At 42.5% G+C, this 20,508-nt stretch overlaps 1 protein-coding gene across 1 annotated transcript in view; it reads right to left on the bottom strand.

Moving 5' to 3' along the window:
* The window catches only part of LOC124622696 (modular serine protease-like), a 156,782-nt gene extending 136,592 nt beyond the window's left edge, over positions 1-20,190 (bottom strand). Inside the window, exon 1 of the mRNA XM_047148486.1 lies at positions 19,945-20,190. Coding sequence (XP_047004442.1) covers positions 19,945-20,190 — 246 coding nt within the window. The remainder of the gene's footprint in view (positions 1-19,944) is intronic.
* Between the last annotated feature and the right edge of the window lie 318 nt (positions 20,191-20,508).

Below are 20,508 nucleotides of genomic sequence, written 5' to 3'. Positions count from 1 at the left end.
TCACTACACTGAATTGGGAATTTCTTAAGACAAATTCCTTACAGTGGCGTGAAATGAACATGACAACACTCTACACCTAGAATGAGATTTTAAGTCTGCAGCGGAGTGTGCGCTGATATGAAACTTCCTGGCAGATTAAAACTGTGTGCCCGACCGAGACTCGAACTCGGGACCTTTGCCTTTCGCGGGCAAGTGCTCTACCATCTGAGCTACCGAAGCACGACTCACGCCCGGTCCTCACAGCTTTACTTCTGCCAGTATCTCGTCTCCTACCTTCCAAACTTTACAGAAGCTCTCCTGCGAACCATGCAGAACTAGCACTCCTGAAAGAAAGGATACTGCGGAGACATGGCTTAGCCACAGCCTGGGGGATGATTCCAGAATGAGATTTTCACTCTGCAGCGGAGTGTGCGATGATATGAAACTTCCTGGCAGATTAAAACTGTGTGCCCGACTGAGACTCGAACTCGGGACCTTTGCCTTTCGCGGGCAAGTGCTCTACCATCTGAGCTACCGAAGCACGACTCACGCCCGGTCCTCACAGCTTTACTTCTGCCAGTATCTCGTCTCCTACCTTCCAAACTTTACAGAAGCTCTCCTGCGAACCATGCAGAACTAGCACTCCTGAAAGAAAGCGGTCGTGCGGTTCCAGTCTGTAGCGCCTAGAACCGCTTGGCCACTCCGGCCGGCGTGAGAAGATTCCATTGCAACGAAAAACGCCTTTGTTTTAACGATGTCCACCCTAAATCCTGTATCATTTCAGTGAGACTCTCTCCACTATTTCGCGATAATGCAAAACGTGCTGCCCTTCTTTGAACTTTTTCCATACGCTCAGTCAATCCTATCTGGTAAGGAGCCCACATCGCGTAGCGGTATTCTAAAGGAGGACGGATAAGCGTAGTGCAGGCATTCTCCTTAGTAAGTCTGTTGTTACATTTCCTAAGTGTCCTGCCAATAAAACGCAGTCTTTGATTAGTCTTCCCCGCAACATTTTCTATGTGTTCCTTCCAATTTAAGTTGTTCGTGATTGTAATTCCTACGTATTTAGTTGAATTTACGGCCTTTAGATTTGACTGATATATCGTGTAACCGAAGTTTAACGGATTCCTTTTAGCATTCAGGTGGATGACCTCACACTTTTCGTTGTTTAGGGTTAGTCCCCAATTTTCGCACCATACAGATATCTTTTCTAAGTAGTTTTGCTATTTGTTTTGACATTCTGATGACTTTAATAGTCGGTATATGACGGTGTCATCTGCAAACAACCTAAGACGGCAGCTCAGATTGACTCCCAAATCGTTTATGTAGATAAGGAACAGCAAAGGGCCTGTAACACTACCTTGGGGAACGCCAGAAATCACTTCTGTTTCACTCGGTGACTTTCCGTCAAATACTACGAACTGTGACCTCTCAGAGAGGAAATCAGGAATCCAGTCACATAACGGAGACGATATTCCATAAGCATGCAATTTCATTACAAACCGCTGGTGTGGTACAGTGTCAAATGCTTCCGGAAATCCAGAAATTCTGAATCAATCTGAAATCCGTTGTCAATAGCTCTCAATACTTCATGCCAGTAAAGAGCTAGTTGTGTTTCACAAGAACGATGTTTTCTTAATACATTTTGACTGTGTGTCAATAGACTGTTTTCTTCGAGGTAGTTCATAATGTTCGAACACAATATATGTTCCAAAATCTTGCTGCATATCGACGTTAATGATATGGACCTGTAATTTAGTGGATTACTCCTACTACCTTTCTTGTATATTGGTGTGACCTGTGCAACTTTCCAGTCTTTGGGTACCGATCTTCCTCCCAGCGAACGGTTTTATATGACTGTTAAATATCGAGCTATTGCATCAGCATACTCCGAAAGGAACCTAATTGGTATGTAGTCTGGACTGGAACACTTGCTTTTATTAAGTAATTTAAGTTGCTTCACTACTCCGAGGATATCTAGTTCTACGTTACTCATGTTGGCAGCTGTTTTTGATTCGAATTCTGGAATATTTACTTCGTCCGTCTTCTTTTGTGAAGGCATTTCGGAAGGCTGTGTTTAGTAACTCTGCTTCGACAGCATTGTCTTCGATAGTATCTCCATTGCTATAGCGCAGAGAAGGAATTGTGTCTTGCCACTAGCATACTTCACATACGACTAGAATCTCTTTGTATTTTCTGCCAGGTTTCGAGACAAAGTTTCGTTGTGGAAACTATTATAAGCATCTCGCATTGGAGTCAGCGCTAAATTTCGAGCTTCTGTAAAAGATCGCCAATCTTGGGGATTTTGTGTCCGTTTAAATTTGGCATGTTTGTTTCGCTGTTTCTGCAACAGTGTTCTGACCGGTTTTGTGTACCAAGGAGGATCAGCTCCGTCGTTCGGTAATTTATTTGTTATAAATCTCTCAACTGCTGGCGATACTATTCCTTTGAATTCGAGCCTCATCTGGTCTGCACTTACATTGTTTATTTGGAAGGAGTGGAGATTGTCTCTCAGGAAGGCGTCAAGTGAATTTTTATCTGCTTCCTTGAATAGTTATATTTTCGTTTATTTTTGGAGGATTTGGGGGTTCCAATATACACTTTCGCTATAACAACTCTGTGGTCACGAATCACTGTATCCGTTTCGATGCACGTTATTAACTCCGGATTGTTTGTTGCTAAGAGGTGAGCTCACATTATAAAGCGCCTCAGACCGCTCTAGCACGGTTTTGGTTCGGAGACACGGAGAAGTAAACTGTAAAAGATGACATCGCTGTTGGGGAAGACATTAAGTCTGTAAGGACGCAGGTGGTTCACAGCTGTCAGCTGATCCCATGCAAACTCAGGAGAATGTCTCCCATAGCATAATACCGCTCCCAGCAGTCTGCGTCCGTGGCGCGCTATGCGTTCACCTCGATGACTGCGGCTGTGGAGAGCACCATGCGCCTAGAACAGCAAAAATGTGATTCACCCGAAGAGCCGACAGGTTTCCACTGATCAACGGCTGAATCCCGATGGTGCCTTGCGCGATGCAATCGTAACTGACAATGTCATTGGATCAACATGTGAACACGTTGGGGAGGGCATCTGCGAAGCCCCACGTTCAACAATGTATGATGAAGGGCGTGCTCCGAAACACTTATGCATATACCAGCATTGTGCTCTTTCGGCAGAGATGCCACAGATCACCATCTGTCCTACTTTACAGAGGAGACAAGTCTCCGAACGCCATGTTCTGTGAAGAGTCGTGAACTGCTTGTGCATATACCAGAATTGTGCTAAACTCCCACACCACTAAAAGTGGTCATATTTTATACCATAGCGACAGAAAATAATGATTTAACAGAAAAGCGACTCAGTGAGAGTTTTCATTGACAACTTTTTCCTGCCACTTTCCACAGTAAATTAAACGGCCGAAATGAGTGTAAAATTACCGGCACTGAACTACTAGTGGATTTTTCTTTTCTATTATTTTCAAATACTTTTGCCCGTAAAATTTATATTTTAACGGCATTAATACATAATTCAATGATTTTCTGCATTTCATATTCGTTTCACTCATGCTTCTGCTCGCTCACATCTTCCCTTTCTCAAGCAACTGTTGATTGATTCCGTGCATGTATCTTGGAGCGCTTTTCAACTACTGGCTGATCGAAAACTGGTTATCTTTCTCGATTGTAAAATCTTCAGAGCATTGACAAGTGCGACGTCGCAGCGTATTTGTGTAGTTCCGCTGTTGCTGATACAGACCTTGTAATTTTAGTATGCAGTTTCTCAGCTGCTGTGTCGGAAGTCGCTAACTTTCCAATTTATCTTCACTTACACACCGCATGGAACTTGAGGTGTAGTTAATTTACACACCCAAAAATTGTGGAAGAAACTATTTATGTTGGTTTCACAAATTATAGTTTAGTCTACTTCCAGTTATTTTATGCTTGTAATAGCCACAAAAATGTATATATTTTTTTACAAACGAACTGAAACCCAAGACACTGTATTTGCTGTGACTACGAGCTTAACCTCGAAAGTAAATGACGATTGCGGTTTTGTGCCCTGGATAATAAACAGGTTCCGTAATTCGTGTCTCTGTACAGCTTATCTTGGGCTCTCCCTACCTGTCTTGTGGTCATTGGCCCATCACGTCAGCCGACTAATGTGTTGCTTTATGAGGACACATTCAGCTAGGGATATCGCAGTAAACAACCTGTCTACATTAGGTAATAAAATTTATCTAAAATTCTCATAGCACGCAATTAGATAAAAAGGGAATGGCGAACGAGTAAAAATGAGTGGTCGTCAAAAAGGAACGACCCACCAGTGAACTAGTTCCCAAAGATGAACGAGTTTTCCCGTCTCTAGTTCCTTATAACAATTTGCTCTAAGAAACAAACGGATAAACTACATTGGTCAGTTTGAAGAAATAGTTAACAACTTGCCCCACACGTCTGTTAATTAAACGCCTGATAAATTACTGCTGCGAAAAGCTGAGAAAAATGAATGGGTAAACCCTTTACCGAAACTTCCTGGGAGCAAAAGGTAACACAGACACTAGTAAATCCAATTGAGAAAGCCGCAGCAGAAAGAGATTTTTTGACAAAAGCTTGGTAAAATGCAACGTTATGAGACCGGAAAAGTTCTACTGAGAAACGACCCTAAAACTTCACTTTTAAACAGAAAGACTAAAAAGTGGAGGGAGCCTCACATAAGGCCATTTGAAATTGCAAATGTACCACTTGCTGGGGCGTATTTGCTTCTGCATCCCGGAACCAATAAAATTACAGGCATCTAACTACATCGGGGTTTGAAAACATGTTACCAGCAGCAAGTGTAAAGTAGGAACCCATACTAAGATATGGAAAAATGTAGTCAAGACATCCAGTAGATAGAAATGTGTAATGGAAGATTATCTATATAGTACATAAAAAGTGGAGATTTATTTGAGAAACTGCGATCAGCTGACTAGCACATGTTCGCTTGTATTTACTGCTAAGCAGTAATTTCCAGATAACTGAAATCTAGAAATTCTGCACATAGCTGTAGGTATCAAGTGTAAGTTATGTTGGTAAACCGTATCTCATAAATATGAGATTTCGAAGGAAAAATAAACGAAATTTTGCTGGAAAAGTAATGTGAATTAGAGAATAGTGTGTGACTATGAACATGAGTGACATTCCAATTTATGGGCGATGAACAGACAAGACTTTGTACGGCAAGACTTTGTCACAGGCATGTCTTTTCTTTTATTTTTGCCGGCCGTTGTGGCCGAGTGGTTGTAGGCGCTTCAGTCTGGAACCGCGCGACCGCTACGGTCGCAGGTTCGAATCCTGCCTCGGGCATGGGTGTGTGTGATGTCCTTAGGTTAGTTAGGTTTAAGTAGTTCTAAGTCTAGGGGACTGATGACCTCAGACGTTAAGTCCCATAATGCTCAGAGCCATTTGAACCATTTTTTTCTTTTATTTTACCGTAGTAGCAGACATAATAATTGGGTTATTGATCTTTTTAACTATTTCATTACTTGTCCTATTTCCGATTAAATGAATCGGAACACATTATAAATTTATTAAAAGACTGTACAGTTTCCTCTTTTGGATCGCAGCATGGCATTACTCTTTTAATATTGTTGTAAAACTTATCATTTAATATTTACATGGAAGAGTAAATCTAGAACAGAATACTGTGTTCCTCCAGATTCTGATTGTTGCATAAGTTCACTGAGTCTGTGGTTGACAGGAAAGTAACAGGTTTTGCCCTCATCTAGTTGTCGGCAATGCGCCATGAAGACTTTTCTTTAATTGGTTACGTATGTTGATACAGCATATAGCTTAGTGTAATATTTAATCTATTGCGTAGTTTTATTAACAGTTGCCGTATATAACTATGGCGGCAAGACATTCAAAGCGCAGTTGGCGCCGCGTATTATTTCAGTTGAAATTTGGCTTATTCATTTTGCTCAAGAAAAAAGTTTGCTTTATGTCTGGATCATTGTATTGTACGTATACTGAGGAGACAAAAGTCGAGGGATAGCAATATGCACACACGTAGATGGCGGTAGTATCGCGTCCACAAGGTATAAAAGGGCAGTGCATTGATCGAGCTGTCATTTGTATTCAGGTGATCCGTGTGAAAACTATCAGACATGATTAAGCCCGCACGACGAGAATTAACGAACTTTGAACGCAGAATGGTAGCTGGAGCTAGAATGCATTGGACTTTCCATGTCGTAGTTCGTTCGAAAATTCAGTGGTCTAAGATCCAAAGTGTCAAGAGTGTGCCGAGAATATCAGATTTCACGCATTACCTCTCACCACGGACAAAGCAGTGGCCGATGGACATCACTTACCGACCGAGAGCAGCGACGTTTGCATAAAGTTGTCAGTGCTAACAGACAAGCAACACTGCATGAAATAACCGCAGAAATCAAAAATGGGGCGTGTGACGAACGTATCCATTAGGTCAGTGGGGCGGAATTGGGTATTAATGGGCTACGGCGGCAGACGACCGACGCGAGTGACTTCTTAAGTAGTAGAACCCAGTACGTTGTCCTCGATGTTGAGTGTTCATCGGAGGTGAGGGTATCATCTGGAGTGCCGCAGAGAAGTGTGGTAGGTCCGCTGTTGTTTTCTATCTACTTAAATGATCTTTTGGATAGGGTGGATAGCAATGTGCGGCTGCTTGCTGATGATGCTGGGGTATACGGGAAGGTGTCGTCGTTGAGTGACTGTAGGAGGATACAAGATGACTTGGACAGGATTTGTGATTGGTGTAAAGAATGGCAGCTAATTCTAAATATATATAAATGTAAATTGATGCAGATGAATAGGAAAAAGAATCCTGTAATGTTTGAATACTCCATTAGTAGTGTAGCGCTTGACACAGTCACGTCGATTAAATATTTGGGCGTAACATTGCAGAGCGATATGAAGTGGGACAAGCATGTAATGGCAGTTGTGGGGAAGGTGGATAGTCGTCTTCGGTTCATTGGTAGAATTTTGGGAAGATGTGGTTCATCTGTAAAGGAGACCGCTTATAAAACACTAATACGACCTATTCTTGAGTACTGCTCGAGCGTTTGGGATCCCTATCAGGTCAGATTGAGGGAGGACATAGAAGCAATTCAGAGGCGGGCTGCTAGATTTGTTACTGGTGGGTTTGATCATCATGCGAGTGTTACGGAAATGCTTCAGGAACTCGGGTGGGAATCTCTAGAGAAAGGAGGCGTTCTTTTCGTGAGTCGCTACTGAGGAAATTTAGAGAACCAGCAATTGAGGTTGACTGCAGTACAATTTTGCTGCCGCCAATTTACATTTCGCGGAAAGACCAGAAAGATAAGATAAGAGAGATTAGGGCTCGTACAGAGGCATATAAGCAGTCTAGGCGCTACAGTCTGGAACCGCGCGACCGCTACGGTCCTGCCTCGGGCATGGATGTGTGTGATGTCCTTAGGTTAGTTAGGTTTAAGTAGTTCTAAGTTCTAGGCGACTGATGACCTCAGAAGTTAAGTCGCATAGTGCTCAGAGCCATTTTCAATACAGGCAGTCATTTTTCCCTCGTTCTGTTTGGGAGTGGGAGAGAAGATGCTAGTTGTGGTACGAGGTACCCTCCGCCACGCACCGTATGGTGGATTGCGGAGTGTGTATGTAGATGTAGAGTGCCTTTGCTATCAACACGACATCGCTTGCAGCGCCTCCCTTGGGGTCGTGACCATATCGGTTGGATCCTAGACATTGGAAAACCGTGAGCCGATCAGATGAGCCCCGATTTCAGTTGGTAAGAGCTGATGACAGGGTTCGAGTGTGGCGCAGTCCCCAAAAAGCCATGGATCCAAGGCCTGTGCAAGCTGGTGGTGGTTTCATAATGGTGTGGTTTATGTTTACATGGAATGGATTGTGTCTTCTGGTCCATCTGAACAGTTCATTTACTGCAAATGGCTTTTTCGGCTATTCGGAATTTGCAGCCATTCATGGACTTCATGTTCCCAGCCAACGACGGAATTTTTATCGTTGGCAGTGCGCCTGTCACCAGATCACAATTGTTCGCGATTGGTTTGCAGAAAAATCTGGACAATGCGAGTGAATGCTTTGGCCACCCAGATAGCCCGACGTGAATCCCATAGAACATTTATGGGATGTGTCTGAGAAATCAGTTCGTGCACAAAATCCTCCACTGACAACTCTTTGGCAAGTACGGACGGCTCAATATTTCTGCAGGGGACTTGTTGAGTCCGAGCCACGTCGAGTTGCTGCACTACACCGGGCAAAAGAAGGTCCAAGTCTATATTATGGGGTATCCCAATACTCTCCTCACCTCAGTGTGTATCTATGTATATAGAAGAAGACTAAGTATGGAACTGACGAGTGTGTTATTGAGGGTTAACTTCCGTGTGATGAACCCATATTGTTGGGTGCTAAATCCCTCAAGTTTTTGTGCAAGAAGATTTGTGTTGTCATTTATGAGCTTAATTACTCTGGTTGGTTAATGTGTGCCGTCTTGATTATTCTAAGGTCGCTCTTGGAGTAAGGTGTAAAACGCTAGATGTGCTTGTTATTAGTAAAATATTTTTTCAAATGTTACTTGTCCACGCTACCTCCAGCACATTCCACATCTCATCCCCAAGCTCACTACCGTTACACTGATAGCGAATAGTGGTTATATGGGTGATAGACAACAATTGGAATACATTTGTTTCAGTTGCAATTGTAAGATCCTTACAATGTGTCCAATTTGTTACAGTTGCTGGAATGGAGACAATGGACGTACTGCGATCGAGTGACCTCAGGAAAGAGCAAGCGCAATATGAACTCGCTATTCGTGAGCTGGACCTACGTGATGAGATACGCAGGCAGCGTGGTGCGTCTGAACAGCAGCCCGCCTTCCGTCCGGAGTGTGGTGAGTGTTGCCCACTCTACTGGTTTTTTGGCCTTCTCATAATCAGCAGAATCATTTAGAAGGAATATTAAGCCTCTGGACGGGTAGGGTGCTCATTATGGCAATCTACATCTACATGACTACTCTGCAATTCACATTTAAGTGCTTGGCAGAGGGTTCATAGAACCACAATCATACTATCTCTCTACCATTCCACTCCCGAACAGCGCGCGGGAAAAACGAACACCTAAACCTTTCTGTTCGAGCTCTGATTTCTCTTATTTTATTCTGATGATCATTCCTACCTTTGTAGGTTGGGATCAACAAAATATTTTCGCATTCGGAAGAGAAAGTTTGTGACTGAAATTTCATAAATAGATCTCGCCGCGACGAAAAACGTCTTTGCTTTAATGACTTCCATCCCAACTCGCGTATCATATCTGCCACACTCTCTCCTCTATTGCGTGATAATACAAAACGAGCTGCCCTTTTTTGCACCCTTTCGATGTCCTCCGTCAAACCCACCTGGTAAGGATCCCACACCGCGCAGCAATATTCTAACAGAGGACGAACGAGTGTAATGTAAGCTGTCTCTTTAGTGGACTTGTTGCATCTTCTAAGTGTCCTGCCAATGAAACGCAACCTTTGGCTCGCCTTCCCCACGATATTATCTATGTGGTCTTTCCAACTGAAGTTGTTCGTAATTTTAACACCCAGGGACTTAGTTGAATTGACAGCCTTGAGAATTGTACTATTTATCGAGTAATCGAATTCCAACGGACTTCTTTTGGAACTCATGTGGATCACCTCACACTTTTCGTTATTTAGCGTCAACTGCCACCTGCCACACCATACAGCAATCTTTTCTAAATCGCTTTGCAACTGATACTGGTCTTCGGATGACCTTACTAGACGGTAAATTACAGCATCATCTGCGAACAACCTAAGAGAACTGCTCAGATTGTCACCCAGGTCATTTATATAGATCAGGAACAGCAGAGGCCCCAGGACGCTTCCCTGGAGAACATTTGATATCACTTCAGTTTTTCTCGATGATTTGCCGTCTATTACTACGAACTGCGACCTTCCTGACAGGAAATCACGAATTCAGTCGCACAACTGAAACGATACCCCATAGGCCCGCAGCTTGATTAGAAGTCGCTTGTGAGGAACGGTGTCAAAAGCTTTCCGGAAATCTAGAAATAAGGAATCAACTTGAGATCCCCTGTCGATAGCGGCCATTACTTCGTGCGAATAAAGAGCTAAAGATATTAGAACTCTTTTAAGATGCAATCGAATGCATTAATCCAAGTAAAGAAATTGGAAAGCAGCATGATGAAGTATGACTAGAGAGTGGGTGAGTTCTTAAATAATATGGACGTAGGATATACGTGTGATTTGAATTCGGATATGTGTGCCGGCGAGTTTAGTGTAACTGAACAACAGGAAGAGAACAATCACGGTCACGATTCTTTAGTACTGACGCGTAAGTTCGTGGCGTTTTTCTGTAAGTTTAGTAAACAGAACAGATACACACAATAGAGATTTTAGTCATCAGTAATATATTCTCCTTCGCTGCTTACAACAGTCTGCCGACGCTGGGATAACTTTTCGATTCCGCGACTGTAGAAATCACGTGGTTTTGAGGTGAAGAACTCGCTGAGCCATTTTCATCTGGAAAGGAAGTTCCTTAAAGCCTGTTGGATAGAGAGCGTAAAAGGTGAAAATCTGACGGCGCAGGATCAGGTGTTGGTGCGGAATGACTTCCCAAACTGACTTCTGTATTGTGTTTCTTGACAGTCTATCAGAATGCGGGCGGACGTTATCGTGGTGTAGCATCACTTCACGCAGTCTTCCTGGTCGTTGTTCTTGGACTGAGTCCCCAAGACGCGTCAGTTTCGATGGTACACCACGCCGTTGTTCTTCCACCAGATACATAACATTACCTCTTTTGCATGCGTGCAGGTCTTTGTAGGGGGGTTGCTGCTTTGTTTGGGATCAACCATTCCTTGCGTTTCCTCATGTGAGCATAAATACATTTCTCGTCACCAGTAACGATACAGGTTGGGAATGGTGAGTGTCGATCACGAGCCAACTGATGGCGAGCAAGCAGAGTTGCACCTGCTAATTTTTTATGGTTTTGGCTAAGAGCTTCCGGTAGCCATATACCCTGTTTTGGAACCTTTCCATCGCATGAAAATGCCGGACGATGGTGGAATGGTAAATGTGATAAACTGTGACCATTCCACAGTTTATCACATTTGCCACTTTTCGAGTACAATTACCTGGATCATTGAGGATTAATGAGTTTAAATTATCTTAACCAAATCCCGAAGGTCCTCCTGAGCGTGGAGAGTCACTAATGTCGAAACGATCCTCCTCCATACGAAAAAAACCAATTACTTTTGTTCTGTCCAGTGGCAATATCCTCATATACGGCGCAAATGTTTCTGGCTGCCTCCACTGCTGAACTTAAACAGAAGAATGTGTCGGAAATGTTCCGATTTCTCCACCTGGCATTTCATTTTCTAGCGTCCAAAGCTCCATTCACTCGTTCCGAATGACAATATGTAAACTCAAGCAACAACAGTGAACTTCAAATACAAAATAACAGTCGATAAATAAACCCACATCAACCGGAATACCAATATACAAAACAGAAACGCTACGAACTTAAGCACGAGCCTAATAGTTTCTCGAAGCTACTTAATCCACTGTCGCTTCTCCTTCAGACAGTGGGGGAGTTGTCCGTAGAACGTGCCCAAAAGACACAAAATGTGATGCGGCTGAAACGTCTCTGTGAAGACGTTTCATAAGACGCTTGTGAATTCGGTACAACTTATTCACTTTACTACCTGATTTTAGCTCAATTCATGAATTCTTCCAGAAAGACTGAGCACTCAAATAAGGCCTATTGAATATTGATATTATATGTGTGTTTTAATGTGGGGTTTCGGTTTTGTTTTGTGGGAAACGCTGAGCTGGTCGTCGTCTGCTGGGAGCAGACGATGTTGCTTCTCGTTTGAAGGAGAGCACAGGTTGACCAACTTAGGTTTCCAATACCTGATCAGGTTTACCCATCTTAGTCGAAGACTGTTTTTGTGTGTGAGATTGGTGACGGAGGGCTACATTTCTGGTAGCTTCAGCTGCACTGGGAGCTAGGTAATCTCTAAAGAGAAAGGGGCACTCTTCGGTGAATGCTTGGTGAGTACGGATCGTAGCTCTTAAGGGGGGTTTCAGGTGATCGGAAGCAGGTTGAGCTAGCACTTCGTTATGTTTAACTGGTGAAATACTTAAGGTCTTCAGCTTAACTGAAGTGTGCGAAGTGAGTTTTTTTTAATGATTTTTAATCTTATATTTTGTGGCAATTGCTTTTGTCTTTGTGTGTCGATTTTGTGCCGCGTGTTTGGTAATCAATGACCCTTCTGGTCCACCATGGCACCGCAATAGGCTTTATTTTAACAGTTTGCTTGTTTAATGAGCTGTAATTTCTGCAAGAATATCTGTTCTTTCGTGCGCTTTCTGCAAAAGCAGCACAATAGTTAATTCTGAATGCACCACGTGCTCTAGTTCGGTCGTTTGCAAGCAGCAGACGCAGTTAGTATGTTGAATAATTATCGCGGAACCTCGTGCATGGGTTAAACCTCTGTCCAGAATAGTGCATGCGCAGAATCGTAATGAGAATCTCACTGAGATATTTTTATGGTATGGATACAAAGGAGATGATAGTATCATTGTCTCCCACCCCCGTTTTCTGTGTTTCTTCTTGCTGTAGTTAAATTGTGCTCTGTTACATTTTCATGTAATTCTTACTTAAGTATTTCTAGTCAGGCGCCAGTTATGTGAAGTTAGGATGTGCAACCAAATATTTAGTTACAATAAATAATCTACGTGAAAGATAAATTCTGTGGTGTTGATTCTACCCACTTACTCAGATTTCCAATCCTGAATTAATCAAGTTGCTTCATGCACGATATGGAGCGCTATTTATCTGGCTACTTAAAGAAATCTGCATACTTGTAATTAAATTATTGGTGTAATTAAACTAATAATTTTCCAGCTCCGTTTTTTTCCTAAATGGTTAGGAAGGGCTTGGGCTGGTGGCGACCCTGAATTTCTGAATTTTTATCATTAATTGTGTGAGAGAAGCAGCTAGAAATGCGAGATAGCGTATATGGCTCGATGAGCAACGTCGTAAACATAGTAATACGTTACACAGTTTTTGGTTTAAATGCAAGAGCGAGTGAGCGTATTTTAGGTGTACGATAGGGATTTGTCGGAGTTGCTGTACCCGGTGACCAATGAACAGTTAGGTCGAGCGGTTTGAGGTGCCATGTCACGGATTGCGCGGCCCCTCCCGCCGGAGGTTCGAGTCCTCCCTCAGGCATGGGTATGTGTGTGTTGTTCTTAGCATAAGTTAGTTTAAGTAGTGTCTAGAGACCGATGACCTCAGCAGCTTGGTCCCTAAGGAATACACACACATTCGAGCATTTGTATTAGGAATTATTTTAGATCATAAAAATCGTTGTGACTATTTTCTGCCGGACAAGCTTATATGTGAGCTAATAAACAAAGATTAGTTGTTAGTACAAAGGGAGAATGAGTCCTTTCCCGTTGTGTAACTGAAATTTTGACCAGTGTCAAAGGATGCGGATAAAGGTATATGAAATATTGATTATTCACAGTGTAATTGAAGGACTAAAACCCTGGGTATCAGTACAGGTCGATATTCTTACCGCGCCCTTAGTATTAGAGAATTAGAGAAGTTGAGTTTGTAAGTCGAAAATATTAGGTTGTTTTGCGTTAGCAGAAGAGCCAACACCGTGTTACGAGTGGAGGCCGAAATGCACGCGTTTTAGCTCACGCAGGCTGGCGTGAGGAGGGAAGAACTATACTGACGTGAGGTCTGGAACATGACAAGGAATTAGAATTCTGAAAGTGGACGTAATTAGTTTGATACTTAAATTTAATCCATTAACGATGAACGTCGCTCTTGACGGTACATGATTCACAATATTATCTGTTAATCCATTAACGATGAACGTCGCTCTTGACGGTACATGATTCACGATACTATCTGTTCAGAATACATTCTTGTAGTAATTATAGTAACTGAATATGGCACCTTGCTAGGTCGTAGCAAACGACGTAGCTGAAGGCTATGCTAAACTGTCGTCTCTGTAAATGAGAGCGTCTGTAGACAGTGAACTATCGCTAGCAAAGTCGGCTGTACAACTGGGGCGAGTGCTAGGGAGTCTCTCTAGACTAGACCTGCCGTGTGGCGGCTCTCGGTCTGCAATCACTGATAGTGGCGACACGCGGGTCCGACGTATACTAACGGACCGCGGCCGATTTAAAGGCTACCACCTAGCAAGTGTGGTGTCTGGCGGTGACACCACAGGTTGTTTGACGTGAGGCGAAATTGCGAGGGTTCGGAACCTGTGATAGAAGGCAGGAATGCCCAAATGGAGAAGTGGGAGATGGAGACCGTAACATGTTACCATGTGGTAATACTGGCCATTTCCCTAGGCAGTGTAAAGAAGAAAGGGAAATTCACGTAAGAAGTGGAGGCAGGGGGCGGGAAGCGTGAAGAGAATCGCTATTCCGTAGTGCAAAGGTGTGACAGTAACTACTCGCGACTGCCTACCCTTTGTTTGTACACAAATCATTGAGGAACTAATAAATTCTGGAAGTGCTGTATCAATTATGGTACAATCTGTTTACTGACTCATTCGTCGTGTCTTCAATTGAAGGGGAGTTTGCATTGTTCAAGGATTCATTTGGTGGATTTGGGTTTTAGTGACTGATGTTTTAACCACTCCAGCGATCCTGGGGTGTGATTTTATGTAGAAGGTAGGATTGGTGTTGGATTTGGTAGGTCTTGAGTAAGCTTTTAAGTTCTGCCCTCGTTAGAGTATTTCCTTTTGTCAACATGTAGCGTAAGGTAGGATTAGGAGTATCCTGGAAGCGGTGGCTGAGAAACCTGAGATTTCATTGAAACATTTGTCATAATCTCAAGCGGAAGTGCTGCAGCAGGTCACCGAAGGTTTCCTGGATGTGTTGACGACCAAATTACGCTTAATCAAGGAAAGTGACTGACAGACACAACTCACTGATCGAGAACCAGCGAGGCAGGTCCCCTGTAGGCTATAGCCGCCCAGAATGAAGGAGTTAGGCCAAATCATTAATAAATTACTGCTGGATCAAGCGCTAATCCGACCGTCAACCTCTTTCTATTCATCACCTACGCTTTTTGTGCCTAAACCTGAGATTGGCTGTTTCCGGCTGGTAGTCAGTTACGGGATTTTTTAAAAAAAATATTCTTTTATCAGTGTCCCTGCCAGTTTTGCACACGTGTTTTTCATGGTTGGAGGGAGGGTGCCAGTATTTTACCGTCCTGTACTTCAACCAAGCGTATAACCAGATTCCACTGGCTCAGGAGTCCAAAGCAGCGGCTGCATTCTGTACTGATTGGAATCTTTATGAGTTGAGTCGTATGCCATTTGGGTTTTCGACAGGGGCCACCATATTATCGCAGTTGTAAGACAAGATTTTGGGATCTATAAGTTTTTGTATCACTATTTAGATAATGTGATCATTATTAATAAAATCTTTGAGGACCATGTGGCGTATGCTAGAGAGGTCTTGCAGCGATTAAGAGAAGTAGGGTTGACTGTGCGACTATGTAAAGCTAATTTCGCTCACTGTGAAATTAATTTTTAAGACAAACTGTGTCTCGGCAAGGAGTGTAAGTATATCAGTCTTGCACTACTGCTATCCCAAAGTTTCTGGTATTGCGAATACATAGAAAGAAGGATCCTTTATTGTATGATTATATGATAGCGGAACAAACACTGGTAGCAGTTACTTCTGTAAAATATCTGGGAGTATGCGTACGGAACGATTTGAAGTGGAATGATCATATAAAACTAATTGTTGGTAAGGCGGGTACCAGGTTGAGATTCATTGGGAGAGTGCTTAGAAAATGTAGTCCATCAACAAAGGAGGTGGCTTACAAAACACTCGTTCGACCTATACTTGAGTATTGCTCATCAGTGTGGGATCCGTACCAGGTCGGTTTGACGGAGGAGATAGAGAAGATCCAAAGAAGAGCGGCGCGTTTCGTCACTGGGTTATTTGGTAACCGTGATAGCGTTACGGAGATGTTTAATAAACTCAAGTGGCAGACTCTGCAACAGAGGCGCTCTGCATCGCGGTGTAGCTTGCTCGCCAGGTTTCGAGAGGGTGCGTTTCTGGATGAGGTATCGAATATATTGCTTCCCCCTACTTATACTTCCCGAGGAGATCACGAATGTAAAATTAGAGAGATTAGAGCGCGCACGGAGGCTTTCAGACAGTCGTTCTTCCCGCGAACCATACGCGACTGGAACAGGAAAGGGAGGTAATGACAGTGGCACGTAAAGTGCCCTCCGCCACACACCGTTGGGTGGCTTGCGGAGTATCAATGTAGATGTAGATGTAGATGTAGAGTACCCTGGGGATGAAGACGACTTTTTTGGAATAGTGAATTTGTCTTGCAAATTCATACCAAGTTTTGCACAGATGGCTGCTCCACTAAACCAGTTACGCAAGAAAAACTGCAAATTTGAGTGCTAGCCAGTGCTGCAGTACTGGCAGTCCTGGTCTTTTCTAACCGTTTCATATCACAAACCAGTGACTCTATTGTGGGGGAGAGGGAGGGGGGCGGGGTCATCAGGGGGTCGTTCCAAATGGATGGGCAGGAGAGACCGCAGACTGCAAGTGTGTCCTGTGCCTTATCACCTCTTCAAAGAAAATATTCAGCATATCAGCCAGACTTTCCCCTCGAAAAATGGTAGTTTTACTTAGAGCACAATCAATTTAGTCAGAAAACTGACAATAAAGCCCTTAGACAGGTTCTAGGTAGGCCTTCCAACACATGTCGGATAGCTAGGTGGGCCATAAGGATCTCTAAATTTCAGTTTGATGTTCAACATGTAAGGGTTACGGCAAACGTAGCCTAGAAACAGGAGAATTTGGAAGACTGGCAGACTGAGGCTGGCGTGTCCAACTCTAGTGAAGGCATCAGGTAAGACAGTAATGAGCAGGATGAAGATACTAAATTGACAGGGTAATCAGGGCTTTTTGATGATTTAAGTATCTACCATAATTAGTATTCTTGTATCTACGATATTAAGCATACACTAGAAACGAAACAATAACACAGGCTTCCTAAACTTTTGATGCCAGCGGTTTTTAAATATTATCGTAAAGCCATCACGGTGGACATTCAGTAATTTTTAAGCCAGGATGAAGATGAAAGACTACTTTACTCAAAAAGTCCTGGACAGGGACATTGAAAGGTTAGTCAGCAACTAAATCAATGGAACAACTCCTTTACTGATTATCTGGGTCCCTTACATAGCTCCAGCGAAGGAAATAAATACATTTTGATTGTCATAGAAGCTTACTCGTGCTTTGTCTGGTTAGCAACAAACAGAGAAATGACGGCAGCACTAACTCCACTTACTTCCACATCTAACTCGTGAATCACACTTTCACACAAACTCTTTTTTTATGGTTCTTATATCTGCACCCTGATAACGTGGACTATAAACACTACCATTCAATATCTGTAACCTCTCTGTAAACTAGTCAGTGCTGCCTCGCACCTTACCACGTTCACCTTATGCACACAGTGTAAATGGTTCTCCAGAATTTTCCGTTCTGACTGGAATGTGTGGCAGACAAAATATCATTATTAGGGACAGTCAGAATATTTTCCACAGTCAGCAAGTGGTGGTGTTTCGCTCCGTTATACCTTCCATTCGCCTAATTTTTCTTCATACGCGCTCGCTTCGTCGTTACCTATAGCTGCCGTATGACCGGTTAAATTCTGCACATCATCTATTATATAATAGTGTCTGCACACTGTCTCTCCTCAAGATGTTCTGCGATTGGCTCTCTTCGCAATTTCTATCCCCTTAAAGTCAGAACCTATTACGTATTACCCTCATAACACAGGCTTCTTGTTAGTGTAGGCTATAGATGTGTTGGCAACGGTGCTGTTTGTGTGCGCCGGCCGGAGTGGCCATGCGGTTCTAGGCGCTACAGTCTGGAGCCGAGCGACTGCTTCAGTCGCAGGTTCGAATCCTGCCTCGGGCATGGATGTGTGTGATGTCCTTAGGTTAGTTAGGTTTAAGGGTATACGGAACGCCCTATGCTTACAATGTTAAATTGAGCTAAAAGTTAGGAACATTTTCTCATTTGTTAATTTACCGATACTCTTGATTTTTTCACAGAACGCAGAGATATGTTCTGCTTTTATGCTGAATTATTAATTTTGAAAGAAATAATGTATACTTTTTCAAATATTTTATTTTTTGTAAATGTTAAAAAAAGTTATACATTTTAACAAGTATTTTAAAATTTACATCCATTAATACAAAATAATTCCACATATCTTTTAATTTAGATATATTAGAAGGTCTTAAGGCACAACTACAGAAAATTTCATCTTTCTACTATAAATAGGCCCTGAGACAATGTACCTTATACACAAAAACAACTAAAGTTACGGGAAATTAGCTTCAAAGTTTTTACTTCAGTACAAGCCTGCTCCATAGCTTGTATCATCAGAATCGTCCTACAGCTTCCTCTTGATGGCTCTGCTATGCTGTCTAGCCATCTTTGAATATATTTTTATGGCATTATCTGAAGACCTGAGCCGTTCCTTGTCCAAACAAAGCATAGCTGCGGCAGTTCGTAGTCCTACACAGAGCCCCAATTTCTGCAGAACTTTGCACTTTGTCATATTGCCCACATGAATGATGAAACAGCATCATAAACGCCAAAGTGAAGCGTGTTTATACCCACAAACACAGTTTTAGGTAGTCTATTTCATATCACATGGTTCACACACTCATTTGGATTTTGAGTCCGGCCATGAAGACATTTCTTTAGTAGACTAATATCTGCGAGGTCTCGGAATATTGGTTTTATTTCATCCATTATGGCAGGTGGCAGGTGATGAGGGTGATTGTATTGTTTCTTAGTTACCTTGCCTCTGTTGTACTTGCACCAACTATCGTCTCCTTTTGGACATAGCCCATGTTGGGGATTCTCATTGTTTGAAGCTGTATGAAAAAACAGAGCCCAGACTGCTCTTCTCATTAATTCTGCATCTGCTGTATTCTGTCTTATTGCTAGACCATAGCACTTCTGAATATGATCTATTGTAGCATCTGTCAGTCTATTTTTCCCATCTAAAGTTTTTCCATCGCTCAATTTCTTGCCTTTCATGCTAGCCATGAGCCGTCGAAGTCTTGATTCCATCCTTTTCTGAACATGGCCAACACACTCCAGTTTGGAAATTTTCACATCGTTACCACAGGGTCTCAGTTCCTCAATTTCTTTGAAAGCCTTTGAGTCACCATCTCCAAGATAATTTATGTATGTAACGTTGTACCATTTTACTGAGCGTTGATAAATACTTCTTACACCAGCAACTTCCATACCACCACTTGACCCATAGTAATTTGCCATGCACTCCTCTTCATGTTTATTTTTCATTTTCTCCTTGCATCTGCAATGCTTGGAAAGTATTGCCACATCAACTACCTTACCAGTGTCCACACTTGTAGCTGTTACTACACCATTCAGAGATGTGTGGCCTCTCTTCTGCCAGCTTCCATCAAAAGCTATGGACAAGTCTCTGCTATTATTATTTTCAACAACTGCTTCCTCAACAGCATCTTTCATGTTTTCCTGTGCCACATCTTCTACAGCAGAGCCTATTGCAATTATGTGTTTGTTAAATTTCGAAGGTGGAGGAGGGAGGTTCATCACACCACACAACATGGCACCTGCAGCCCTGCCCGTTCCTATACACCGTAATCCATAAACCAGTCTAATGTTTATATCGTATAGTTTACCTGTATCTGCAGTAACATGTGAGGAATTGAAGAAAGTAACACTGTGTTTGCAATAACTGCACATCAACTCTAATTCACAAGCAAGTCCTACATGTAAGTTTATTTTCAATGAAACACCACATTTTCCACATTGTTTGCAGCACACATTGTTCTCCAAAACGTCTGATAATAAAGAGACTTTACTTACCTCATATTTTGTAGTCCCAGCATTTAGTTTCTTGTATTCTTCTTCAATTCCAGCTGGTTTTCTTCTTGAAGCACTTTCCGGTGTAGTGGCAGCAGCATCACTCAATGTATCACTACCAGTGTTGAGGTTAGTCGCTACTGGGACATCAGATACTGATGAAGGTGAATCAGACGAATTTTTAGTACACTTTACTTTCTTGCGCCAATGTACACGCTTTCTAAATACCTTCAGACTAGGTCTTGGCATGTTGAAGGAAAGAAAACTCAATGACTTCTCCACATACGACTTTCACAACAATGACATGAATGTACTCACAAAGGAAACAATACAAATGGTGCAGAATCTATTGTCAACTGTCTAGCAGTGTAGCCAACAGAAAAGCTAACTCTCTTGTGCTCAATTATATCTCTGGCAAGGCTGTCTATATCAGGTATATTTCGCGTCTCATATACAAGGTGCAAAACATCGTTTGTCGAAATTATTTTAAAAAATTACTTAAAATAGATCTATTCACGTCATCCAAATATTTTATACATGGTATTAAACGGGAGAGTCTAAATTTTT

The sequence above is a fragment of the Schistocerca americana genome, chromosome 7 (genome assembly GCF_021461395.2).
Source record: "Schistocerca americana isolate TAMUIC-IGC-003095 chromosome 7, iqSchAmer2.1, whole genome shotgun sequence".
Taxonomy (NCBI): Eukaryota; Metazoa; Arthropoda; class Insecta; order Orthoptera; family Acrididae; genus Schistocerca; species Schistocerca americana.
The sequence above is the reverse complement of the archived record's forward strand: the minus strand, read 5'-3'. Positions and strand labels throughout refer to the sequence as shown.